Raw genomic sequence first — 12,655 nt, 5'->3', positions numbered from 1 at the left:
GTCTGATGTCCAATGTTGATCACAGAAACATGAGTCACAAAGTAACATGCTCGGAAGAAATATTACTCATCTTAACCTGATTCTGGTTGCGTGACCCAGAATGAGTACCCTGCCAGGGGGGAAGCAGGTCACACCTCGCCTCCTGTTGGAGACTCAGTGCGCTGCAGCCTAGATAAGGTGCACGTGGGTTAGAAGTCAGTCGGAGAAGGACAAACATTATATGTTCTCATTCATTTGGGGAATATAAATAATAGTGAAAGGGAATATAAGGGAAGGGAGAAGAAATGTGTGGGAAATATCCGAAAGGGAGACAGAACGTAAAGACTGCTAACTCTGGGAAACGAACTAGGGGTGGTAGAAGGGGAGGAGGGCAGGGGGTGGGAGTGAATGGGTGACGGGCACTGGGTGTTATTCTGTATGTTAGTAAATTGAACACCAATAAAAAATAAATTAAAAAAAATAAATAAATAAAAAAAAAAAAAAAAAGAAACTCAGCATCGCCACTCATGGTGAGAAACATTTTAAAGAACATTGCTGAGCCTCTTTGAGCCCCAGTTTCTTAATTTGAAAAAAGTACAAAAACACCTACTTCACCGAATTGTGTCATCGCTATGAAGATTTGTGTATCTAGTCTGCCGGCATTATATCCATGCCCTGCACCTTCCTCCCTCCCTCCACCTCCCCCATTCACAGCTATTTAGCTTTTTATCCTGGTTTGATGACTCCACTGATGACTCTATAGCTTACACAGGTCCCCACCTTAGGTGCCCGTGTCTACCTACAGGGGCTGAGCCCATGAAGGTGCTCAATAAGCATTTGCTTTTGTTTCCATACTGCGTTTATCTTTAATCCTTCTTAATAACCTGAGAAGCAGCATCTTGTATATTTTACTTAGGGTTCTGTCCACAGCCTTTCCCAGCTGGATAAAGAGCCAGTCCCAGACCTAGACTCTAGAGAGTTATAAAGAAGGGATAAAACTCTATTCTTAGCTTTAAGAAGCTTATAAACAAATGAAAGAAGTAAGTCACATGGCAGAAATCTTTAACTACACACATCAAAAGGCGAGAGTACCTAGACATAAAGCTAAGTCTATGATAAGAACGATGGGACGAGTGGAGTGAAAAGGTGGATGAAGGAAGGTGGTTTTTGGATCCATATGAGCTGCCATTGGCTGAATTTTGTACTACACTTAGATTTCTTTAATAGTCTCAAGATTACTGTTGATAACCATGTTTTTGGAACTTTTTTTTTTTCAAATACAACCCAAAACATCATATATATACGTATATACCTATATATATATGATATTTATCTCCAGATATAGATCTTATTCTATATGAAATAATTTATAATAAAGCTGTTGTGTCTGGAGTTACTTAAGTACCTAAGGTTTAAGCCTATTTGGTTTCAATCATAATAAAAGTTTATAGATCACTCACAGAGAGTTTGGTTTGAGCCTCAGAGTCGTCCTGGGTGCAGGATCCCTAAGGAAATAATCCCACGTTTTTTTCCCCACTATATTCTCCACTGTGCTGCTAGACTAATCTTGCCAAAAATTCATGCCTTTCCATTGCTCAAAACTTTTAATGGATAAAGTTCGAATATCCTACTATAGAATTTAACATCATTTATAATGTGGTCTACTTGTAGTTCTACCTTTTCTTACAGGTCTTCACTACCCTCCTAACACTCCACCACCCTGGGCTGTTTGCTTGGTTCCAAATATGCCATACATCAAATATGTCAGGATTCAGTTACACCATACATCTTTACTTTTTTATTTCATTTTTATTTCAATACTGGCATGTGTTTGAGAATCTCTGCAGCTCTTGGAGTAGGTTTCCTTCCCATTTCCATCCTAATTCATATGCTACCTCTTATATAACATTTTCCTCAAACTCTACCCTAGTCAAAGATCCATCTTTGAGTTATTCATTGCTTTCCTTATACAGCCAACTCAGTACATATCACATTGTCTTATAGCTATGTGTCTACTGAGCCCTTAAAAGCAAGGACCACAGTTCTATTTTCAAAGTTCCAGCTCGAAAAGTGGTGGCCAATACACCAATAGAAACTGACACAGATGGGCAGCCCTGGGTGGCTCAGCGGTTTAGCGCCGCCTTCAGCCCAGGGCCTGATCCTGGAGTCCTGGGATCGAGTCCCACATAGGGCTCCCTGCATGGGGCCTGCTTCTCCCTCTGCCTGTGTCTCTCATGAATGAATAAATAAAAATCTTAAAAAAAAGAAAGAAAGAAACTGACACGGAGTGACAGTTGTATCAGTGAACTGCAGGTTTCTGAGGAAAAACCCAAAGAGATCTGGAAAATAAAGTGTTACTAGTAACCCTTTAATATTGGGCTTCTTCAAAGGTACTGATTGCGAACAGCCTTTTCAAATATATATTTAGAGAACCACCATATCCAGATGACTCTCATTTCATTTTTTTTTCTAAATTTATTTATGCATGAGAGGCACAGGTAGAGAGAGAAGCAGGCTCCCTGCGGGGGAGGGAGGGAGCCTGATGTGGGACTCAATCCCGGGACCCCAGGATCACACCCTGAGGTGAAGGCAGATGCTCAGCCGCTGAGCCACCCAGGCATCCCATCTCATTTTATTTGAATGAATGAATATACAAGATACTTATTATAACGTTTGGGTAGCAATTTTGAAACCATGGTAAAATAGTCAAGTGACCAGGAGTGAACAGTTAAACAGGAACAGAGTGGATCAGTGCAGACAGAAAAAAAAAAATCATAATAATGAGCATACTTTTAAGATTCAAGACAAATCCTAAAAGATTTAGGTAGAGTGTTGAAATATGGGTTGCTTGTGAATTATTGATGAAGAGTTTCTATTAAGCTATGGATTTAAACTACACCAAGGAGATATTCAGGTTATATTCAGGAAAAAACTTCCCAATATCAAAGGCTGTTAAATGGTAGCAATTATAAAGTAAACTCACAAGTCAAAAGAAAAATACTAACCCTTACATTAGAGTTCTGAATGTAATTACCTCCAAACACACTGCCAGATGGCTACACAAGAATGATGGTCCCATCTGACCCACTGTAACGAGCAGGGAGGAGAGAGATTTTAGGAAATGCTTTTCCCATGGTGTGTGTGTGTGTGGTGGTGGGGGTGGTGGTGCTGGAAACAGAAGTCTAAGGTAAGGGGTTCTACTTATGGGAAATCCTACTAACGAACTTGGAAGATTTGACTAGTCTTGGGAGCAATGCCATTTGCACTCAAGTCACTGCTTTTTGGAAAAATGAAGAGACATATCCTACGATAGCTCTCATAATATTCTTTTCATAAAGTCCAAATTGTCAGAATACTCTTGAAGTGTTTCTGTCACCAAATTTTCTTAACGGGGGGGGGGGTTTAAATTTGAATACTATGTTCAGTCAAAATGTTCTACATTGATCTACTGAGCAACACTAAGGAGAAAAAAGACAAGACACTTTGCATCACAATTTAAAATGTGCAAGGAAATTAATTAGGATAAATATTTATTTCCACATAACATTTCTTAGTTGTGAAAAACACAATATCCTAGTCACATTTACACATTACTTGAACTTTGCAATAAATTACATTCAAGATATTCAGTAATTTTGACCAGGAATCTGAAATTAGGAGGAAATATATAACACTACATTTTTTTCTTATATTTTATATGATTTCAAAATATTAGGATTAACATAGAGATAGCATTAAAATTCACACAAGAACAAAATGACTATAAAAATACTCAGAAATACAGAATTTCATTGGGTATGATTGCTTATTCAAATAAGTGATCATGTGAAGGTTTTAATTCACCATGATCATTTGTAACAGAACAGTTTTTAATATATTAAAACACTAGGAGGCTGCTTTGGGGACTAACTGGCATGTACAGCTAGTCTAAATCATAAAACAATGGGAATGTTTACAATGTAGTATCTGTATTATAAAACACACAAAGGTAACACACTTGGAATGGAAAGTTTTTGTAATTTTCCTTGGCATTTATAAACACAGGCTGTATTAGCTGCGAATTATTCTTATATTTTTTTAGGTTTACATTCCATAAAAGAAGTGGCTCCTTAAAAGACTGAGGGGAATTTTCAGAAATATCAAAATGTTTAATCTGATGGAGGCTTTGTTGGGGTTTTCTATTTCCCTCATAAGCTTGATCACAAGAGGATTTTTTTTTTTTTTTTACTTTTCATGTACACTTATGTACAGAATATGTAATTAATAGCTTGGAAAAGCCGCAGAGCTCTGAATTATTGTAAAATTGGACACTGCAGATTATAAGATTGATGATCACTGGTCCTTCTTAGGAAATAAGAGTATTACAAGATTTCATCTTTATTAACTTCACATTATCTAAAATGGAATGAAATACCGTATTTTTAGTAATGTTCAAAAACTCTTAACTTTCCTTCCTCTTGTGAAAGCTTAGTAAAAATGCATTCTTTCATATGGACTGAAATATCTACAGAACCTTCTCAAACAGAATCTGAAATATTCATTTAAAAGATTATTTTTCTGCAACATGCATTCAATTAAAAAGTGGAAAAGAGCTTTGCAGAAGAAAAAAATATAGTTGGAGACCTGTCAGCCTAACATTAGAACATGATTCAGAAGCAGCATTAAGCAGTACGTGACCTTTAGCAGCAGAATAACTATACAGGAGTGAAATTCCATGTACAAGGACTCACCACGTGGCCTTCCATGAGTATGTATATGATAGGTTTATTTGGAAAACATTTGTTTTTAATGGGAGAGAAATTTAACGGCATATTTCTGATAAAGGTTTATATTCAAAATCTCACAAAACTTACAAAGTTTTCCTGAAGCATTTCATAACAAGCCTAGTATTTGGTGGTGTAATCACAACTTGAATTGTTAAGCAAACACTACTTGACTCTGGTTAGTTTCTGATTCTTTTAAACAAATTGTTTAAACCTTATGTAAAAGGTTTCTACATATGTTTTCAAATGACTTTAAGTTTTAGTCACATATAAACTCTTAAGTATTAAATGTATCATAATAAATCAAGGAAATGCACAAATACAATTATTAAAAAATGCTTCCAAACTAACCTTTTTGATTTGGGTTTTTTGTTGGTTTTTTTTTTTTTTTTTTGAAATAAGTCACTAATGCTAAGCTATAAAAAATAAAAAGCAGTTAAGACTACCTTTCAAAATTCTTCCGAATGAAATGACCAGGTAGCTTCAGGTCACTAAAGTAGGAAAATACAAACTAGGTAAATAGGACATCTCTTTAAGAAAGCTATTGCTCTCATCGAACTAACGATGAGAATCCAGTGTTTACAAATGTCTAACGTACAGCAAGGAGCACAGAGATTTTTGCATCAGCTACTGTATATGCTCACAAGGGCGTCTCACTGTTCAGAAGTTTAAACACAGAAATGAAACAAGGATCGCACTACTTACAGTATGAAGGTGGATTTGGGATGAGAGACAGAATTTACAATACATGATCAAAGCAGTTTTATTAATAATTGTGGCACTCTTCTCATATATATGTAAAAAATAAATTGAAGATCAAGTCATAGACAAGTCTCCCTGTCAACACCTTTCCCTGAGTCAGCTTTCTTCTCTTTTCGGCTTTCGATGCTACAGGGGGGGAAACAAAAGGAGAAATGGATTATTGCCATCCCGCACGGCTCCTGTGAGATCTGCTTGCCCTGACTCAAAACCCGTCAACCCGACGCACCCCGGCCCTTAGCATCGCTGCTCTTTCACGCTGCGAAGCGTAGACAGGCGGCAATTCAGACCCCCTGCCCTCTTCCGAGAGGTAGAGGCCAGGAACCGCAGGAAGGGGGGAGATGCCAAAAAGTGGGAGCGCGAACCCAGACAAGACATCGTAAGACCGTTCCAAGGCATGCAGGCTGGAGGCAAGCTCGCGCGGTCAGCGTCCCCCCCCCCCCAGGGCGACCGGCACGGCCCCGCGTCTACACCGGCTGCCCCACCCTCAGGCACGGCCCCGCGTCTACACTGGCTGCCCCACCCTCGGGCACGGCCCCCGCGTCTACACTGGCTGCCCTACCCTCGGGCACGGCCCCCGCGTCTACACCGGCTGCCCCACCCTCAGGCACGGCCCCGCGTCTACACTGGCTGCCCCACCCTCGGGCACGGCCCCGCGTCTACACTGGCTGCCCTACCCTCGGGCACGGCCCCCGCGTCTACACTGGCTGCCCCACCCTCAGGCACGGCCCCGCGTCTACACTGGCTGCCCCACCCTCAGGCACGGCCCCGCGTCTACACTGGCTGCCCTACCCTCGGGCACGGCCCCCGCGTCTACACTGGCTGCCCCACCCTCGGGCACCGCCCCCGCGTCTACACCGGCGGAGCCACAGCAGGTGTTTGGGGGCCGCCTTCAGAGGCCGGGTCTGGTCTTGGGGGGCGCGGCGGGGTGTTCGTCAGGACGGTGCTCCCCCCACCCCCCCGGGCAGTCCTCCCGGTGCCCCGAGCCCCGCCCCGCTGGCTTGAGCCCTGGGCGAGAGGCGACAAGACGCCGCCGGTCTACACCTCTCTTCCTTCTCCCGGGAGCACCTTCCCTGCTTTTCTGCTCCAGGTTTCCTGGAACATTCCAGTGCCGAGCTCGGGGGCGGGCAGCTCCGCCCCCCCCCCGGGTCCCTCCCTGTCACCCGCGGGGCCCCGAGCTGGGCAGGCTGCGCCCCGGCGCCGGGACTGGGTGCCCCCCCCCCCCACCGCGCCAAACCCTTGCTGCGGGGAAGCCGTGGTGCGGGGACTCTGCCCAAAGGCGTCGAGCGACGGTTCACACCTCCTTCCCCCTGCGGCCTCCTTTTCTTCGTGGTCAGCGACGTGCCACATTCTCCGAGTGTGCTTTTGGAATGGTCCCCCCCGCCCCCCCCCTTCAGGTGAGCAACAGGCCTTCTTGGGCTGCTACCCCCCCGCCCCCCGTCAGGCAAGCAACAGGCCTTCTGGGCTGCTACCCCCCCCCTTCAGGTGAGCAACAGGCCTTCTGGGCACCCACGCCCCCCTTCAGGTGAGCAACAGGCCTTCCAGGCTCTTACCCTCTCCCCGCCCCCTTCAGGTGAGCAGCAGGCCTTCTGGGCTGTCCCCCCCTCCGGAGCCCCCCCTGGGGCCGCAGGTGAGCAGCGCCCCCCCCCCACCCGCCAGCGCCGGGACAGCGCGCCCAGGACCGTGCGGGGCCTGGACTCTGCTCTTAACCCCTCCCTCGGCAAGACGCACTGTCTCCTACTGTAAGTGCCTTTCACGTGACAAGTGCCCACTGCCCTACTTTCCCAGGTGACGGCTCCTGGGCTTCCCGGGCCTCCCCCGTGCGGAGGTCACCGCGCCCCGCGGGACCTGGGCCCAGTTACCGAACCCCTCGGGGACTCGGCGTCCTCATCTGGCAGTTACTTTGGGACTCTTGGGTCCCTACATTCTCTCGGGGCTCGAACGCGGCATTCGGGGGCCGCTGATCTCCGTCACCAGCAAGACGCAGTGGCCGGTCCCCGCCGGGTCGCCGACGGCAGGGGCGAGGCTCACGGGCCCCTGTGCGCACAGGCGCAGTTCCCGGGGCGCCGCGCTCCGCCCCGAAACCTGGTTACCGACCAGCACGCGGCAAGGGCACCGGTAGCGACCGGGCGGTGGAAAAGCCACATTCAGAAGGTTGGCCCAATTCACAGGACTGGTTCTTCCCGGTGCCCTGCTTTGGTCATACTGATTGTTTGGTTACAAAACCATAACCAAGCAAGTGACCGGAGGCGTCTCCCCCTTCTTTAAAAACCGGTGGTTGGGGTATCAGATGAGATTTCAACCCACTATGAAGCATTTTATCACCAGCTCAAGATTTCTATGAAAAATATTATCGACTGAACCTATCTTCTTACTATTACTCTCTTTATTCCGTGTTTCGGTCATTTTTCAAGACTCCAATCAATTCGAAACTTGCATTGTAATCAATATATTACTTACATTTATTAAATATGTATCATATCTATGATATGCTATTGCAATAGGCATACGTTACACATCTATCATATAGCAGGTCCTCTACAAAGCCCAGGGGACACGAGACAGATGAGACATTGCCCTGCCTTTGAAGAGTTACAGTATAAAATATAAGGAAATAGTATTTCAGAAGAGAGCAGAATGTGATTTCCTACCTTCATGCTGCCAAGCGATCTATGAAAACTGTTATATTTCAATCACACCAAAATAGTTGTTATGAACAACATTTACCAAGCGGTCATGAGAGGGCACAGGCCTAGGAAATCAGAGCAAAGGAGAACCCAGGATATAAGAAGGTGGTGGGAGTCGGTGGCCAGAGGAGAGCAGAGAAGGTGATCTCAGAGCCTTGCCTCTGCCACCAGCGCAAAACCAAGTGCTGTTTTTTGGGGTTTGTTTGTTTGTTTGTTTGTTTGTTTGTTTTTTCCAGTGTTGCCAGCTACCTTCCCAAGAAATGTCAATCTTGGGTGTCAGTTTTATATAAGACATAGCAGTTGCTCACCTATTCTGATGCAGTATGGTTTTTAATGAGACCTATTTCTGCCAAGCCAATTCAATAAGCCACAGAGGAGACTGTCACATGACTGCACTGTTGAACAAGGATCAGATTAGACATCTTACAGATGTGGTCAAATTTGCAATTAGTTCTTAGATCCTTCTTTCAGTCAGCCTGGATAAAATACTATTAACAATGAAAAAGTGAGAGAAATGATGGAGAAAATACAACTGCTATTCTAAACTCCACTAAGGAAAAATATCTGGGCTTCTCTGATACTCTGATAGGCATGCAGGACCAACTGCAAGGGATAGGATGGAGAACAAGTTGGCGGAGGGGGGGGGTAGGGGGTGGTGTCACAAACTGCAAGGAAGCCAGCTTAGGTCTCAAGAGATAACAGACCCTGGTAACCTGGTCTTTAGGTTTTTGTTTTGTTTGTCAACTGATACTCTAGCAGACATAACATTTTTAGAGTTCCTGGTCATCACCATTCAATGCCTTCAACAGACACATCGTGAGAAGGCAATGGCTTTGGGAGGGCATTGTCATTAGGGTTGGGGGTTTGGGGATTTCTGGAAGCCACACTGTTTCTGCCACTTTCCACTGTTATGGAGATGACATTAACCATGAACCAAGAAATATTTTCACATGGAAATCTACTGATTTTTATCACATCTAAGGGTAAACGTCCATTCACAATAGCTGGAATCTTTTGTTAGTGGTAACATGTTCAAAGAGTTAAGAAGCAAGCGGTTATATCAAAATATAAAGGATGGTCCTAATTAAAATTGGACCTGCTTAAAGCATTTTACATTGTTTTAAAACAGTGAGGTTTTCCTGATGAAAAGCATCACTTGACTTTACTATTTACTTTAAGGAGTACCTAAAATACCATGACATAAAATTTTTTGCTTGAACCAAAGGAAAAGAGAGAAAGTGTTCATACTCTGGATCCATTTAGTGCAGGAAGAAAAGTAATCTGTAAGTTCAGTTGTCTCAAATTTTCCACATATTCCCATGGCTGGCATTTGATTGTGAGCTCATAAACTTGGAGTTCCCATTTAAAAAATCAGAGAAATGCCAAATTTTTAACGTGAGTCCACAAGCACATACTTCAATGGGTTTGAGAAATTACCCTTCTCATAACTTATTTTCTTCCAAGGCTCCTACCCAAACAGAATTAATGTGAGGATGACTCTATCAGACTATAGCAGGGATCTTTGGGAAATGAAGATAAAGCATGTTTCAGAATAAAATATTACTTCTGCTTGAGCCAAGCAAAGAAATACATGAGGATTTTAAAGCCCTGTTACAGACAGAAAACATCAATTAAAAGTCTTTGAGGGAGCCTACTGAGTAACTTATATTAACCTCTAGTATGTGAGAGGTAGTTGTCAGAGAGAGAGAAAGAGAGAGAGGGAGGGAGGGAGGGAGGGAGGGAGAGAGATACAAAGACAGAGAGAGAGATGACTAATCTCCAGCTTTCTGGGATGAAGACTGCACATCACTGTTGGTCTTTTGGGGTTAGAGATGACACCGAAGCAGCATGCCATTTTGGGGTGACAAAAACCAGCAACAAGAGATATTCTGTAAGCCTCATGTAGCATCTTTTCTGAGCCCATGTTTCCAAATATTTCTCATGAAGCCAGATAAAGCTTACAGGTTTGGAAGCATGTAGTGCATAAATGGAAGCTCCCAGCTTTGCAATTTCTTAATTGAAAGGAAAAATTTTCTTTTTCCCAATATAAACATTTGATGTCATTACTAACATAGTTCTATGAGATTTGTTGATTTACATATGATGTATTTATATAAGTCATGTGGGGGAAAAAAACGTTCACTCAAGCTTCAACCTTCTTAAAGAGCTGAGTAGTTATAGGAACACCATAAACAGTCTGATGCTGGATCTAAGCCCAAGACTCTCCATGACTTTTGCCTCCCCAAAACTCACACAGAGAACATAGCTGACCAGGTTTCTAGAAGACACCATTTAACATAAGGGAATACAACCAAGGAATAGGTTTGAGGGAGAGGGTCTTACCTTTGGGGAATCAGCTTCTAGAGTGATTAGGAAGGGGAGCTTATGACAAAAATGTAATATAAAAATTAAGTAGAAAAAGTTAATTTAAAGTCATGAAAATAAAGGAACTTAATAATTAAACACTGTCCCAAATCCCTCAATCACTCTTTAATAAGAAGAGCTATAAGCATAACATAGAGATTCTTCTTCAAGTCAGCATCTAAGAAGACTGGATAGTTTGAACTCTTATTTATAAATTCTGGAAAATTCAATGGAAATCCTGTGATGACTTTATATTTAAGGACACACTCTTCCCCCAGCATGCATTTAAAACTTAGCATCTACAACTGTAGGAGTTGTTTGTAATGTTTGCATGCAGAGAAATAAGAATGCATAGAACTTTCTGGAGTTGAAAGTTTCAGAATAAGGAAGTTAGGGAAGATTTTCAGGGGGTTGGAATAGGGGCCTGGAAATATACTAAATACAAAGTCACCACTGCATGTGCATATGACGTTTCAGAAAGGATAATGGGGGAGTGCAAAATGTGGTCAGACACCTAAGAGGGTCCTGGGAAGTGGGCGATGAGGAAATATAATGACCTCTTACTGCAAAAGAGTGGACCAAATGAATATCCAAAAATGCCATGCATTGGGACTCATTTATAGCACTATTTCTCCCCACTGTCAGAGTTCTGGAGTGAGCTTTTATTTTGAAAGGGAGATGTTGAAAAACCAACAAATGTGTTGATCACAATTTCCACCTACTTTTAAAAAGAACTTTCTGAGCTATATAGACCTAAATTCAATGGTTATCAATACTATTCTCTCACTAATGACGGGGGTCAGTACAAATTCACATTATTTTGGAATTCAAACCTTTTAGAAGGAAAGCTTGACTCCTTATCTTTTGAGTTATCGGCAGTCATCAGAAGGTTCCTCCACAAGGCAGTCTTTGACATTTCATCAGAAATATTGATCACAGATGGATCATCTCTAGATAGTTTACCCAAAATGAAATTAAAAGATTAAATAAGTAACTGCAGTTGTCTAGAGATAGATACTAAATATAGGACAGTCTTGTGCCTTTGTATAGTATTTTTGATAGTTTAAAAATTAGGAGCATTCTCACAGTTACTTTTAAAAATCTATAAAAAATCAAAGATTCTAGTTCTATAGAAACTGATTTTGGCTACAGTTTCCTAATTTATTTCAAATTACAGAGATAAGGTTCTGCGTGTTCACTGCTTAGCCTCCTGTCCTAACATTCGTAGCACAGCAGATCAACTTCAGGCTTCTGCTCACACTCTACAAGGGCTCTCACTAGCTCAGAAAAAAACCTGGTGGATGGAGCACAGGCTCTGTCCTCGCCCTCACCCTCCAACTATATCTCCTGCCATTACACCCCTGCTCCATCCTCTCCAGCCACAATGCAACGGGCGCCTGACTGTTCTGGAACACTCCAGGCTTGCTACTGCCTCAGGGCCTTTTACTTGCTCTTTCTTCTGCCCAGAATGCTCCTTTACATGGTACCACTCTTTCCCTCCTTTGTTTAAATGTCACTTACTCAGAGAGCCCTTTGCTGACTACTCTATTTAAAGTTTCTATTTCCATCCCCTCAGAACACCCTTATCCTTTTTTGCTTTTTGTTTTCATTGCACTTTTCACCATCTAAAGTACTGTGCTATATTACTTGTTCATTTGTTTATTTTCTGCCTACTCGAATATAAGCTTTATGAGGACGAGGATTCTTGACCATTTGAGACTGCTCCCCCAAGACTCAAACAGAGCCTGATGCTTGGTACCCACTCGACAAATATTTGTTGGATAAATGAAGGCAGTCTGTGTTTGGCAGAAGTCTTTCCAAATGACTAGGGGAGCCTGCAATATCAGGATATGTACAATGCTGGGTGCTTTTCTTGCATTTTAAAATGGCACCAATTATAGGTGACATTCAGAACTCTCTAAAATATTCCCAGGGCTAGAAACACAACCAAATAGCAGCAGAGATAAATCATAGGCCAAGTCAAAGAAAGTTTCTAGTGAGAAAACAGCACTCTTCTTACTACACGTGGAAAAGATAGCCTGCTGTAAAAAAACAAAAAAACAAAAAAAAAAAAACAAAAACAAAAACAAAAAACATGTTCTA

The 12,655-nt window shown here is 42.8% G+C and overlaps 1 protein-coding gene across 8 annotated transcripts in view; it reads right to left on the bottom strand.

Moving 5' to 3' along the window:
- Positions 1 to 3,492: 3,492 nt before the first annotated feature.
- SLC4A10 (solute carrier family 4 member 10) overlaps positions 3,493 to 12,655 on the bottom strand; it is a 286,086-nt gene continuing 276,923 nt past the window's right edge. For 5 of the 8 annotated variants that reach the window (XM_049106281.1, XM_025471057.3, XM_049106284.1 and 2 more), the window contains 2 exons: positions 11,386 to 11,502; positions 3,493 to 5,630 (listed from right to left, as the gene is read on the bottom strand). In XM_049106281.1, the coding sequence (XP_048962238.1) occupies positions 5,564 to 5,630; positions 11,386 to 11,502 (184 nt within the window). In that variant the 3' untranslated portion in view covers positions 3,493 to 5,563. Of the gene's footprint in view, positions 5,631 to 10,531; positions 10,571 to 11,385; positions 11,503 to 12,655 lie in introns of all 8 variants that reach the window. The other 3 variants (XM_049106283.1, XM_049106282.1, XM_049106286.1) reach the window with 3 other exon arrangements.

Source organism: Canis lupus, chromosome 36 (assembly GCF_003254725.2).
Source record: "Canis lupus dingo isolate Sandy chromosome 36, ASM325472v2, whole genome shotgun sequence".
NCBI classification, from domain to species: Eukaryota; Metazoa; Chordata; class Mammalia; order Carnivora; family Canidae; genus Canis; species Canis lupus.
Note: the sequence above shows the minus strand (reverse complement) of the source record. Positions and strands in the feature narration are given on the sequence as shown.